Below are 14,119 nucleotides of genomic sequence, written 5' to 3'. Positions count from 1 at the left end.
ACCAGGACATCTCAAGTAGGGCGACTGGCAGAAGGAGAAACATTTCCATGTTTCACATTCCATCTTGTCCTCACTTTCAGGATTTTTTACAATATTACACCTCCATACTTGGCCACTTTTATCTGCCAGTTCTCCACACTCTACCAAACTTTGATCACCAGTTTATCAATGTTTTTAATGATCTCCTTATTTTCTTCCATATCTTCTATATTCATGGAATGTTGGAGGTTTTTTTGTTTGTTTGTTTGTTTTTTTTAATTAATTCACAAAGGCATTACTACTCTCCTCTTTCGGCTCATTCCTCACGATCTACATCCACTAAGTTATATGCAGGACATTGCACTCTTAAAATAGCTTTTCAGACAATCAGTGATGATAACCAAAGTACTTTACAATGGATTCTATTTTATTTATCTTTACCACTCTCTGCACTGGATTATTTCTGAACTGATTGAAGTCACCGCCACATTTTTTAATCTCTTATTATACACTGTAATGTTCTCTACAAGGAGCTGTGCTTGCAAGATGGACACAAATTTCAGCCTATGTAGTGAACCAGAGAGATGACATAGTGAACCAGAGAGATGAAACACAGCAGAATGGGGGGGGGATTATCTCCACTTTGCACACATCTGAAGATATAAAGATGGCTTTGGCCACGTCTCAGAAGACTCTGTACACTTCATGGCTTTTGGGACCCCATCATCCACAGTTTGTGATGGGCTTCACACAGCCCTGGAAAGACAGATAAATTTCGATTTCACAGAGGCATTGATCCAAACTGACTCCAGGGGCCTCTATGGATTACTCCAGAGTTGCCCACAAAGTAACACAGAGCAAGAAAACTGGCATAGTTACTTAAACAAAGACACAGGAGTTTACATTGACTTCTTCACATCTGCTTGCTTTAGGGAACACTCAGTTACACTGAGGTTAAGTTCATCGTAACATGCTTTAAATCCAGACCAGTTCCCCTGATTTCAATGGAGTCAGTATGAATTTACGTGAGTGTAAGCAAGGATGGAATCTGATCCTAATTTAGGACACATCTATCAACACAGATGGAGCTGCGAGAGCTTATTGTCATGATATTTTCCTATCTTTCTTTGAGATTCTTTTCAACATGGAGCAAAACCAACAATTTTGAAATATTGGAACACAGGCAGTGTTATCCCCCCTTTTGTGTGTCTGGTGAATTCTACCAGAGTGTGATATAGCCTGGTACTCAGCTAAATCACAATGGCTTAAGAAAATATCCTAATGAGAAATGAGGGATAAAACTGTCATCCTGTAAACATTTAAAAAGTTGATTAACTCTTCCGTAAAGAGCAACTCTTTTGGCATACTTCTGACAGTTTTAATATTAATCACATGAGTGGCAGCTTGTATGATTGTATCACATAGAGTGCTGTACTACGATCTTCATCCAGGTAAAATTCCAAGGTCATGTAGAGCTTTGTCTGAGTGGTATACTTATTGCATGATGGCTGCAAATCTAAAAAAATAAAAATAATTGTTACCTTTCAACCAAAATTTATGTTGTGATTCTGAGCCTTAACTTGTTGATCTTTAAAACTGATACTCTTCTTGTTGTCCATCACAGAAAGTGAATGAAGGAGCAGAGCTTTGATGTAAAGCATGAAAGTATTCTGTAACACATGTAAGTAGCTTGTATGTCATGAAATAGACTGTACCTTTTTCTCTGACATCCAATATGTCCTGGTGGCTTTTTTGTTTGTTTAATTAGGGAAATAATACATGTATTTTCTGTCTTAAGAAGAAAAAGGAAAAAAGACTGTTGATCTGGAAGAGCTACTTGTCTAAAGAAGACACAATCTGACTCTACAGGAATCACTGTTTGGAGAAAGTACTGATTTTATGGTCTAGAAAGAGACCTTGTTCTTAAGCTGTGCTGCTGCTTTGTGGTTAGAAGCCTTCCAGGTTTTGGGCATTGCTGATGCTGTTTTAAGGAATAAAAACACTATGAGCAGTTGAGTACCAAGTTTGTACAACAATTAAAAAGCAGAAGTATTAAAAATCAGATTCCTAGTAACAAAACACAGAGGGGTAAGATTTTTTCCAACTTACGTGAGTATTCTTAATCTGATTTACCTGAGTGTTTATGCCAGCAAAGGTTGGGAGTGCATTGTAGAGTGAGAAGGAATAAAAAACCTCATCTTTGCTCTATAGCAGCACAAATCTGGGACAACTCCAGTATTCGAAATTCTCCCTCAAAAGCAGTGTGAGAAAAAAGTCAAACCAAACACACTCACACTGACATGCAGAATTTTGAAACAAAATGAGATATATATGGAGAGGAAACTGAATTATAATTAATTGATTATATATTTCAAATAAAAGTGAGGGTCCCACGACATATCCACAGAGGAGATGGATTTGCTAATATAACAGTCATTATATTAGTGTAAACCTGGAGTTGCTTCAGTGGCTTCAAGCTAGCTCCAACTAACCTGTAAAATCTCACCGATATTTTCCCCCTCTGTCTACTTTAAGAAGGTGGTTATTAGTTTTGTAATCCAAACTCTTATGTAATAGACCATCCTTTATAGCAATATTCATCAGGTGTATTCTCAGATGAACAATTCTACAACAGGTTCAGCTTTCCCAGGGGCTTTGTCGTGAAATCCACTAAGGCTAAGCAGAATCAGAAGGCTTACGTTTTTCAAGATATAACCTGGGAATCACAATCCAAAAGGCAACTATGATCTAGTGGCTGGTAACCGTGCCCACGATATTGGGGTTAGAACTAGATGACATTTCAGATCCCTTCCAATCCAAGCTATTCTATGATTCTATGACCTCTTAGCTAAGGCTGCCCATATTTAGAATTCTGAATTGGAACTGAGTGGAAGATTTTGATGTTTGGTCTCAGCATTTCCCTACACAAGAGATTTCAAAAGCTTGTAGACAGAGTAAGGTAAAGAAAGAAGAACACCTAACAGCTACACACATGGAAAAATCCCTCTCCACTCATAGCACCAATGTGCACTAAGCTGCTGCCCACCACCAGGTAAAAATCATGCAGCATGCTCCCTCAGCTGAAAGCTTGTAAGTGCTGGCGTGATTGGCACTACCTGAGAAGGAGGGTGATAAGCACACAGGGAGGAGCTAAGGATGGAGAAGCTTGTGGAAAGGAGTGGATATACATGATCTTTAGTAGGGGTTGCTTACCAGTGATATTCTTCTTTTCGTGACAGGTGTTTAGGAAAGCTCAGGCATGCTCAGCCATTGGGTTGTGTTAGTCCTTTGCTGCTTGGGACACCTTTGTGCAGGTAAGTGGTATTTATCTCCAGTATTTTCGCTTGCTTTTCTTTCTCTCTTTATTTTCTTTTTGAGTGGGTTTTGCTGTTGTTGTTGTTTTAGGGGTTCTTTTTGTTGTTGTTGCTTTTTTTTTTTTTTTTCCTTTTTCTTAAATATCTTTCCTAGGACCCATGTTGAAAAAGATTTTCCAATACTACTTTGGTAACTTTCTCTTCCAGATCAGAGCATGAAACCTCAGCTTGCAGCCCCTCAGCTTGCAACAAACAATCCCACTCTTACTACAGTTGCCTTAGAGAAACCTTTCTGTATGTTTGATAGTTCACTATATCCAAACAAATCCTATGCCATCTACTTGTATGTGATGAGAAGTTCAGGTAAGTATCCAGCATTATTTCATCTCTAGAAAATAACTACATTACATGGCCATTGCATGCTATTCTTCAGAATTTAGTGGGAGCAAGTTTTAGTGGGGGAAAAGAGAAAAACACATAGCTGTAAGTTACATGCAGGTTGAGCCTCTGGTCTCAGTCTTTTTTCTAAGGTCTTACTATAGATTATCTACATGAATCCAATGGGAATGATTGAAGATCTGCACTGTGTAAGCTGACTCTGCAGATGCGGAACACCTCTGCCATTTATAAACATTTTGCCCAGACCTTGCTATTTGAACCCAAGTGGACTAAAGTCTGATATATTCTCTAAACATGAATGCCTTGAATAAAACCTCAAATCGCCTAAGTAAATCTGCTCAGAGAAGACAGGTGACCTCTGCTGTTGGCTTCAAAGTTAGGGCTGCAGGAACCCAATCCATTTGTAACTAAGACAAGTTATGCTAGCTTGTGACCAAAGATACCTGGCACACAGGTTCATTCATAAAATTAATTTCATAACTGCTTGGTAATGAATCACTGCTGGCCGTGACCAAGAGCTGCTTTCACTGCTACCTGCTGTTCTGGCAGACTGTGGGGATTGCCAGTTAGAGCTGCTCCTTAAGCTGACAGGAAGGAATGAATGACTTCATATCACACTGTTGCCCCCAAAGCTGTCTGCAGCCTTCTTTTCTGAGGAACATAGAGGAGAGATCTTGTAGGGTGGGAGGGAGGTAAAGGTCAACGGCCCAAACAGGCTAAAACTTGCACTGATAAGTGATGCTATTTTGGAAAAACTAAAAAGAGTTTTTTTCATTGCCTTGGACTGGTTGAAACCTTAAGCAGACACACTGTCTGACAGAGCTACCAGCAGTTATGAATGCGCTGCCTTTTGAGATGCTTCTCAGTAATGAAGCACACCACTTTGTATCTCTAAAACAGACTGCAAGTGCATTATGTGCATATAAAAGGCTAAAATGACCTGAAAGCAGTTACAACTGTAAATATGCATCTGGATCTTACATTTTGTGTTAGAAAAGACATCAGCCACCCTGTCTCCTATAGATTCTGCAGGAAAAGCTTTCTACAGATGTATGACCTCTACAAAAGAGGTTTCATAGAGAAAAACCTCTTCTGCTGCTTTTAAAACAGGCAGATGCAAACTTGTTTCTTGGCAGACTGGGATGAACTTTGTTTGGATTTTTTTATGGTCTGCAGAAAAGCACACTGTGTCACCCTTGGATGCATTTTCAAGCAAGGAGAGGGGAAATTTAAGATAATTTAATTTTCTTAACACCTTATGTTCAGCTCTGCTGGTAAGGAAATGCATCAGAACGCAACAAAACTGAGAGCCTAGAAAATTTCTGCAGAATGAATGTAACCTTTCAGCCTATTCTTCTTGTTAATGTCATTATCAGACTTGATCTACCTAATAAATTTAAAAACAAACAAAAAACCTTACTGCTTAGACAATAGCTCTCCTCAGCCATGCTGAGAGTTTCTGAAAGAGGACACTGTGAGAGCAGGGGGGCCTAGGTGTAATTATTTGAATTTATGGAAGACAGCCCCAATAACTCATGTCATGGCTAGTATTCTCTTTCATGTTCTTGACTGCTCAAATAACTTGAGCACTATCACTGAAGTCAGATTTTGAATGTTTATCTCTCAAAACAGACTTAATTTTGCATTGTATCATGCCTAAAAGCTTCTCATGGCCAAACAGTTGCAAGAACTCTGCTCCAGAAGCACAGCAGAATGCTTACGAACTGAAGTAGTTCCCAGTATACTGCAGCTGTGGAAAATCTGGCAGTCCTTCAGTGCTGACAGCACTGAACAGCTGGAGGGAACTCTCAGAATAAAGTAACTCATAGTTGCAGAGCTTGGGAGCATCCACTGACACTTGTGCCTTGGCTTTGCAACAGGAAAAATCTGAAACTATAATTTCCAAATGATACTGTAGAGTTGAGTGCAGATGTATTCTTGGCTTGAAGCCATTAAGACTTTCAGACTTTCTGTCATGTCATCTGGAAGCATTGGCATGCCTGACTGGTCAGGAATGCAGATATTTCATCTGCTCATGCAGCTCCTACTCTGGTCTGCATGCTGTGATGCTCTGAGAGATGCAGCTGTCTCAGGGTTTCTGCCTCACGAGATGGAATCGTGGCTCTATAGAAACTGCCTTGGCGATATTATCAAATCAGAAATAGCAGGACTTATGGATCATTATTTGGAGCCACATGGGGTAAGGGTTAAGAACAGCCTTTGCCACCACAGTTTGACAGAGGAAATTTAAGAGGGTTCTAATAAGAAATACTGCCTGAGATATGTTGTACATGCTTCCTGATTTCTAAAATCTAAAAAGCTTCATTAACAGATGAGGAGTAGACACACTGCACAGACTGTTAGCAGATATTTGGTTTCAAGTGTTTTTGCGTAGAAGAGAAAATTGTCTACTAAACACAGGATGAAGTGAAAAGGCTGCACTAGTTCTAACAGTATTGTTAAAAACCACCTCTCCTGCAGCAACCACAGTAAGCTCCGTGGTGACTGACAGCAACAGCAAGCCACTGGACAGCACGTTCCAACAAACACATGGGGGACAGCTTGGACCTTACAAGGCTGCCTCATTCGATGTACCCAACTGTGTGTCACCCCCCAAGCTTGCTGATGCAGGAGACACCAACAAAGTTTCTGATGTCCTAAAACAATACCTCTTCAGAGTCGGGGATGATGGGACTTGTTTGTATGACCCAAACTTCCTAGATGTCTGCAACCCACCTCTTGCACCAGACACAACATACAGGTATAACTCCTATTTCTTACAAGGCGACTGCTGCTCTTAAAGCTTCAATTAAGAAGGAAAATTTACTCTTTAGAGTTCCCTTATAATAGTGTGATGTGAATTACCAGAAATTAACTGGAGGCTGCAATGACAGTAATGAAGAAGGCATGGCTTTGGTCTAGCACCTTGAAGATTGTGCCTTGTGGTACTTTTGCAAGGATGAGCTATATCAAGTTTAATTCATGGGTCAGTAGGAAAACTCACATCTGAACTTCTGGATCTATACCTATATTGCAGCAGATGATCTAGTGTCAGTATCTGATTAGAAACTGATGGAAGAAAAGGAGTTTGAGTAAAGAATGAAGTTGAGGTTATTCACCATGTATTTTGTGTTAGCTGGGTCTGCCAAATGGCAGACATGAGTTTGGCCCTGCTTGATTTGTTTTGATGGGTTTCTAGGGAGCCAAAGTTTTCTTCAACCTCCAGCTCCGGGAGGATCTCAATGTAATTGAAGACTTCACAGTAAGGCCAAGCAGCTTGCAGGCTTGTCTGGCCCCTGCTGTCTATTGAAGCACACCATCTGGGGTGTGTGAACACCCTTGCTGCTCTTACCCAAGATACTTGGTTTTGCTGTTATCTGCTATTTAAAAGCTGTAGTAAATATGGCAGCCATATGAAGCTGTATCTGCTGTAGAGATTTTTGCTTCTGAAAGAAAATACTGTGGGCTCTTTTGCAAACACTGTCTACCCTCCTCTATCTCCAAACATTTATAAAAACTTAAACTGTTGTGGAATGGAAACTGAATTCCTTTGCCAAATTTGTTGTTGACCTGCTTTTTCAATGCTTTCTCTATCAAAGAAAGTGCCAAAGGTTTCTCTTGTTGGACAGAATCTTTCCATATCTCTTCCATATGGAAGTCAAAACCACTTTTTGCTCTTCATAATGTAATGGCAAACTGGCTACCTCCCAAGGCTCACAAGAATGGAGTGCAAACTCTACATGTCATCACACAGAATACTTCTTCAATTAATTCTATTTGTTCCTATTAAGGTCTCTGAATATAGCCAGTTCTCCTTCTCTGTTTCTGTCTAATGCTTCAATCAAAAAACTGGAGTCTTACTAGTTAAATCTACAAAAGGAAGTTCAAACTTTGAAATACCTAATTTAATGCTCTCCTTCCCCACAGGTTTAAATATGTATTGGTTGATAACGCTGAAGGTACCCTGAAAGACCAAACTCTTTGGTCTGATCCAATCAAAACCAGAAAAGGTAAATCTGTAGCTTTGTTCAGGTCTTCTGAAGTAGCTTTGCTTGCCTTATGACATTACTGATTTCCTAATGAACAAAGTCTAGTTCTTTCCTACAGCTTAAAGCAAATTTTGCTTGCTAAAGCAATTTTGTCAGCCTTTCAGTACTGTAGTAGAAAACTTAAATATGGGATAATGGTCTGCTTCTGTGGTGTACTTCAAAACTTTGATAATGTTTGTACACATGGTTGTAGACTTGATGCCTGTTCATGTAGACTGGTGCTGCCATAACTTCTAGGTAATACAGATATTTGTCAAGCTTATAATCTTTAAGTGCTAACACTGAATCTAAAACCTGTTTGTTATGAATTGCCTAGACATCAGTTTTCCTTCCCTAAATCATCTGCTTTTCCCCATTTAGTAAGGATGTACATAGCGGGAAAAAAAATGAATCACAGGAACATTCTTTCCACGGTTTTCTAGCTAAACCTCCCATGAAAATTGATACCTGGCCTAGTCGAAGGAGTGGAAGCATGATTGTCATTACATCAATTCTAAGTGTGTCAGTGTTCCTTCTGCTTGCTGGCTTGCTTGCTTCTGTGTTATCTGCTCTCATGTAAGTACTGCTACACCCTGCAACTTCTAGTAATAGTAGTTAATACCTTGACAGTCACCATTCCTTCCTATGGTTCCAAGCCACTGATGCTACTGGTGTTAGATATAACAGACCAGATCCTGTCCTCTCAATTTTGAACCCGTTATCAGGGGAAAAGGAAACTGTCATAATCTATCCCTACCAAGGCTAACAAGGATCAACACCTCTTGTAATTTTATGCATGCTTAAACTTACTGGCTGTCAGACTTCAGTCAGTACGGACAGATGAAAAAAATAAACCAGAGCTGCACATGCTTAAAGCCTATGCATTGTTATGCATATTACAGCTTTCAATCTGTTCTTCAGAATTTGGAAACTATCTTTGGGAGTTTAGGCCTTGATAGCAATCAGATAGTTAAAACCAAGCAGGCATATATTAATCACTGATTCACCTCTTCCATACGAGAAATAAATTACCATTCTGAATTAATAACTGAGGTTTTACTGGTGCTGTATAACTGAACAACTCCATGCATGTTCTCAGCTCATTCATACCTCCAGCCACTGGAAATGAAAAAGGCCAGACTGATACCCAAACTGGGGAATTAACTACATATCAGAAACAGTGGGTTTCAGGGCTGCTGAAAACCTCATTCTTTCAATTGAAAATAAGGGAAACACTGTGTATTCAGTCAGTTCTGTTAATCTCCTGGATTAAAAATGTGGAAAGCAAAAACTGCACTGACATATTATAAACAAATAATTGTTAAAAAAATAAATCTGTAAGCTTCTCTGTTACTAAATGTCGTAAGTCTTCCGACTATGGGCTCCATTCAGTGTCCCTTGGAACTCACTCAGGTCTTTCCCATAACCACTAGGCAATCAGAAGATCCTTCTGCAGAGTCAAAGGCCACGTCTGAGACTACTCAACAGAGTGAACTGAGACCACAGCTGAGCTCTGACTGAACAGCCAGGTTCAAGTAAAGTCTGGAAATACAACTGAACATGTGCCACACCATGCAGGACTAACTCTTCCATCCAGCAGTGATCTCCTGTTACAATATGCAACCAACTGGGCTTGTGCAACACAAACAAAATAAGGACGCTTTTTTAAGTCTTGCAGTAAATAATATCCTGTCTTGTCATCATGAGATTTCACTTACAGTAATTGCCATTTACAGCACACATAAGGTGTGCTATAAATAGTGATTGGAAAGTAAATAATAAACAGCATGCTACTCCTTCCTTAAGATTTTAGCGACCATTTGTCATGCCTTCGGTTTTTCCTCTGCTTCCCCAGAAGGAACCAACCAAGTTCCAATTATTGTATATGGAGTAGAGTAATTCTGAACTCACATGCTTCACTATCCTAGAACAGCTTTGCAGGAATGCTAATAAAATTGCTTAAAATTGCTTCAGAGCTCAGTATAATTGTTGATGGGCTGATGAAATTGTGATACTGCTTTCATAAGCACATTCAGTGCTATCAGGCTTAGCCTGAATCCTGATCTTTCTTTACTTTAGGCAGTAGCATCTTCATATCTTAGTTATATAGCTGGTGGGGGATTTACAGCTGATTTTTCATTTTATGATTTATTGGTGATTAGATATAAATCTTCACACCAGGTTTAAATGACGTACTGCTTTTTTTTCTGTTTTGTTTTTTTTTGCTTTTTTTTTCCCCATTAACAACTTATCCAACTTTCAACAGGTTTGTCTCCATAAATGACTAATAAGGATTCATTCATCTTCAAAGCTCTCTTCAGTATGTATAAGCAACTGTTCTATTGTACTTACTGGTGATGAGCCAAAAGCACTCACTTGTTATTACTGATGTTCTAGTTTATTATTAAATTAGATTAAATTGTCTTGGTTTTATAAATGAGTTACTACTCTTTTTTTAGACACAAGACTTTTGGCAAGAAATGGATGCTGAAATACTAGGAATGGTGTGGGGATTTTTGTTCGTTTCTTTCTTTAAATTCTTGCCTTGCTGCTCTAAACACCATTCTAAGGTACTTTCCCATTCATGTATTGAATCAAGGGGAGGCTGGAGAAAATGGTGGTATGAGTTGTAGATGTGCAATGTTGAAAACTAGAATGTATGAGAGATGCTTGCACTGTCTATCTCCCTTATAAGCCCAAACAAGTACTTCATTTTCAGAAGGTTGTAACTCCTTGCTCTGGACACACTGGAAGGGTAGGGTAGCAGTCGGATCATTAAAATGAATAAGGCTGAGAAAGTTTCCTTTCAACTACAGACAGTAAATTCATTATATTGGAAGCCAATCAGTTGATTTGATTATTGAAATAACTTTTTTTTTTTTAAGAAGAGTTGCATGAGACTGTATGTCAGTACTGACAGCTGTCATTTAGCACAACACTAGAACAATACAGTTTTGTTTTCTGTCAGTACCTGTTCAGCCATTCACATTAAGAAGTTCATGTCAAACAGAGAGAACTGGTTTAAATCAGTTTAATGCCTTTAATAGGTCTAGGGGAATAGCTTGCTTTCGTTTTCATGCTTCCCTTGCAACTTTCATTTGAAAGATTTTCACTTTGCTTTATTTCTTTATGAAAATTTTCAGAATGAATGGTTTTTCCCCCCTCACTACTTAACAAGAATTAACTCTATCTCAGGCACTGCTATATTAGCACTCATACTTGCTCTGGGTTATTGTCACTTTTGCTTTTCAAAACTTTCCCAGTGTTCAGAAAGTGTGTAGCAAAATAATTCTGCCTTTTTAAAGCTTCAGATCTCATGGAATTTCTTCCTCCTCAAAGAAAAAGAGAAGGAAGAGAAACTTTAACCAGTTCAGTTTTTATCACGTTTTCCTCTTGAAAACGTGAAAATAATATTGCTAAGACTACTTTTTAATGAAACTCAAGTTTTAGGCAGTGATAACTGTGGTTGGGACAGCACAGGATTTTCACAAGTTAGCGTGTGTCAGTGCCTATTTGTTGTACTGTGAACCATATTTCAGGACCATGCAAAGATAAAACAGCAGACATGATAAAATACCAGAAGAGAATCCCAACTGCTTTTGCCTCTCCATGTGGTATTTTCATTAACCTGAATACTGACTTTTCCTCTCTGCTTCTTCTGTCTTCTCACTGAAGAGACAGTATGGAAATTTCTGTTTGGAGCCTATCAGAGGTATGTCCTGAATTTCATCCTGGTCAAGTAGAAAAAGTATGAGATATCAATGATTAATAGCACTTCTTATGTATGCAGATTTAAGAAAGAAAGCTTGAGGGACACTGATTTTGGAAGGACTGTAGAAAAGACCGCATCAAGCTTTTTAATGAGTTGTAGCCAAATCTGGCTGCATTTTTGCTCAAATATGATATAGATAAAACAAAAGGATATTTTCCAGCACTTACATGTGTTTTCATTTGAAATATCAACTGAAATGAAATGGAAAGTTATTTGTTAGATGTTGTCTAGGTACTGTAGCTGTTAACATTTCTAGGTTGAGCTCAGCTTCTGTCAGTGTTGGTCATAATGACTGTGAACAAGCTGAACTTTGTAAGCTCTGAGACTTTGACCCAAACCTCCTGTTCTGCACAGAGGTTAATGTAATCCTAATGGATTTAGGTTGCCCACAGTGTTGAACTCCAGTTCTAGTATCCTGTATTTGGTTCCTGATAATTCCATGGATCAAGTAATGTGGAAAAATTAGTGCAAGGAAGCTGTTATGGTACACGTTTTCACCTGTACTCCAGGTTCAGATTTAAATGATGGACAAATTACATTAAATTGTATTTGCATCACTTATTCCAGTATGCTCTCAGCTGAGGTCTCAGCGGAAATGTTGCCTTAGGTTTGCAAGCAGATGGACTGACTGCACTGAGATTCCATGCAGTTGAAAGCTGAAGAGCTCCACTATCTTGCATTCCTCTGTGGGTTTGCTGTCTCATCCTGTGTTAAGCTGTTAATTCCTTAGGATAAAGATCATCTTTGGGTAACATAGTAGCACTCTGTATTGCTGTTTCTCAACTGGATATGCTGTGATGCAGACCTATAATGCTAATATTGACAACAAGTCAGGATGATACTCCAGGATGAATTTGCTTTTGCAGAAGGTAAGTATCTTGGAGTACCTTGGTGAAGTTACCACTTTATCCTGTGACATTATCACAGAATGGATCTAGTCAAATCCTCTGGCTATGGGCTGGATCAAAGCCCCATCCAACTCTCCTGTAAACACTTCCAATGTTCTTTTTGACTGCAAATCATAGCATGTCATCTGCTCTCATTCATTTCCTCAAAATCCAGCATCAATGTTTTCACATAATGCTTTCTTTGCACACCTCCAGTCCTAGCCAAGTTTCAGTAATATTGATAAAAATCAGATGTTCTATCAGTATTAGAAAACGGAGGTTATTTACTATGTGTTCTTCCTCAAGCCTTCTAAAACAACAACAAATACTCCAGGAAAGATTACTTTTTTTTTTTTATAAACAAAGTCAAAGGCATTATCTGAATTATTACTATAACCCAAAGATAGCTATAGAGTCTGTAAGTCTCCATAGAAACTCTAATGTCTCATATACAGAAAAAGTTTATTCTATGTAAGGTGGATTTTGCCTCATCTTTGTCTTGTGGATAGAATATTAATCTCTCATGTGCTAGAGAAAACAGAAAGAATATAAATCTAGTTAGAAGGTATTGTTTCCTATATCAAAATGATAAGGACTCATTATATTCGTACAACAGCCTTAATCCCAGATATTATTCTCAATCTCTTCTTTATATAAATACTGCATAATATTACAATATTTAAAAAATATAAAATGGATTTTACACCAACAGAATACTACAGCTCTGCCTTACAAATTGTACAAACTCAGCTCAAGTTTCTTCCATTGAAAAAGAAGTAACCAGGGAATTATGGAATCTTTTACCTCTATTTGTCTTTCATTTTCCATGAATATGTTTCCTAGTGAGATTCTTGACCTGAAAATTTTGGATTGTCTTATCTTTAAACTGCTTGTAGCATCTTAAAAGCAAATGTTTTCTGTTGAATGGAACCTGTTACATTTTAAAAAGAAGGAAGGTTCTGGCTTTCTGGTGGGACGTAGAACTCTTAGCTCAATATCATTTACAGTGAATTATCAAACAAATGGTTTGTAATTTCTGAGCATGTCAACCATCTTTAGCATGTAATATCAAATCTAGATTTGTTATTAAAGACCATGTGTAGAAAGAAGCCTCAAAAATTATTTTGCATCAGCATCTTCTCCTTTCTTTTTTTCATATCTTCCTCCTTGATTTGTATTTACTGGATTTAAATCTGTTCATTTTTCCAAAGATGCAAAGTCAGCAGCCTCAGAGCAACCTCTCAGATGTTTAGCAAGCTGAGCTACCTCCCCCATTCCACCTTGGAATAGACAGAGCTGTTCAGGTTAGACAGTGTCTGCAAATTCCCCTTTGTTACTTTGATATTTAGGTTTTATAACATAGTACACAGCAACTTGCTGTTTTGGAGTGTTGCAAATGGATGTTCTAACTGCATAACTGAAATTTAGAGGATGAGAAAATGGTAATAATTAGTTTAATATAACATAGCAGTTCTTAAGTACATAGTTCTCTGTGTCTGTTGATTGTGATTATTTATTTTATATATATATTTATTAATTTTAGATATTCTGGATATAATCCAGCAGAGGGCTAAAAAGATGATAAAGGGCGTGGAACACCTCTCTTATGAGGAAAGGCTGAGAGACCTGGGTCTGTTCAAGCTTGGAAAAAGAAGCCTCAGGGGATCTGATCCACATCTATAAATATCTAAGGAGCAGAAGGCAAACGGATGAGGCTGAACTCTTCTCTGCAGTGTGTGG

At 38.4% G+C, this 14,119-nt stretch overlaps 1 protein-coding gene across 1 annotated transcript; it reads left to right on the top strand.

The window, feature by feature from the left end:
• Positions 1–3,238: 3,238 nt before the first annotated feature.
• Positions 3,239–9,241, top strand: UPK3A (uroplakin 3A). The gene is made up of 6 exons (XM_065741036.1): positions 3,239–3,293; positions 3,501–3,656; positions 6,174–6,453; positions 7,620–7,702; positions 8,164–8,296; positions 9,154–9,241. The coding sequence occupies exons 1-6, from the start codon at positions 3,239–3,241 to the stop codon at positions 9,239–9,241; spliced, it is 795 nt and encodes a 264-aa protein (XP_065597108.1).
• The last annotated feature ends 4,878 nt before the right edge of the window (positions 9,242–14,119 follow it).

This window comes from Cyrtonyx montezumae, unplaced genomic scaffold (assembly GCF_038088225.1).
Source record: "Cyrtonyx montezumae isolate F1298 unplaced genomic scaffold, pur_monq_1.0 scaffold_3, whole genome shotgun sequence".
In the NCBI taxonomy this organism is placed as follows: domain Eukaryota; kingdom Metazoa; phylum Chordata; class Aves; order Galliformes; family Odontophoridae; genus Cyrtonyx; species Cyrtonyx montezumae.
This window is presented reverse-complemented; position numbering and strand designations above follow the sequence as displayed.

Bases quoted from the DNA above. Each gene is read 5' to 3' on its own strand.
- UPK3A (XM_065741036.1), top strand. From the start codon at position 3,239: ATGCTCAGCCATTGGGTTGTGTTAGTCCTTTGCTGCTTGGGACACCTT. The intron at 3,657-6,173 runs GTAAGTATCCAG...CCTCTCCTGCAG, and splicing joins GTATGTGATGAGAAGTTCAG to CAACCACAGTAAGCTCCGTG. The intron at 7,703-8,163 runs GTAAATCTGTAG...ACGGTTTTCTAG, and splicing joins TCCAATCAAAACCAGAAAAG to CTAAACCTCCCATGAAAATT.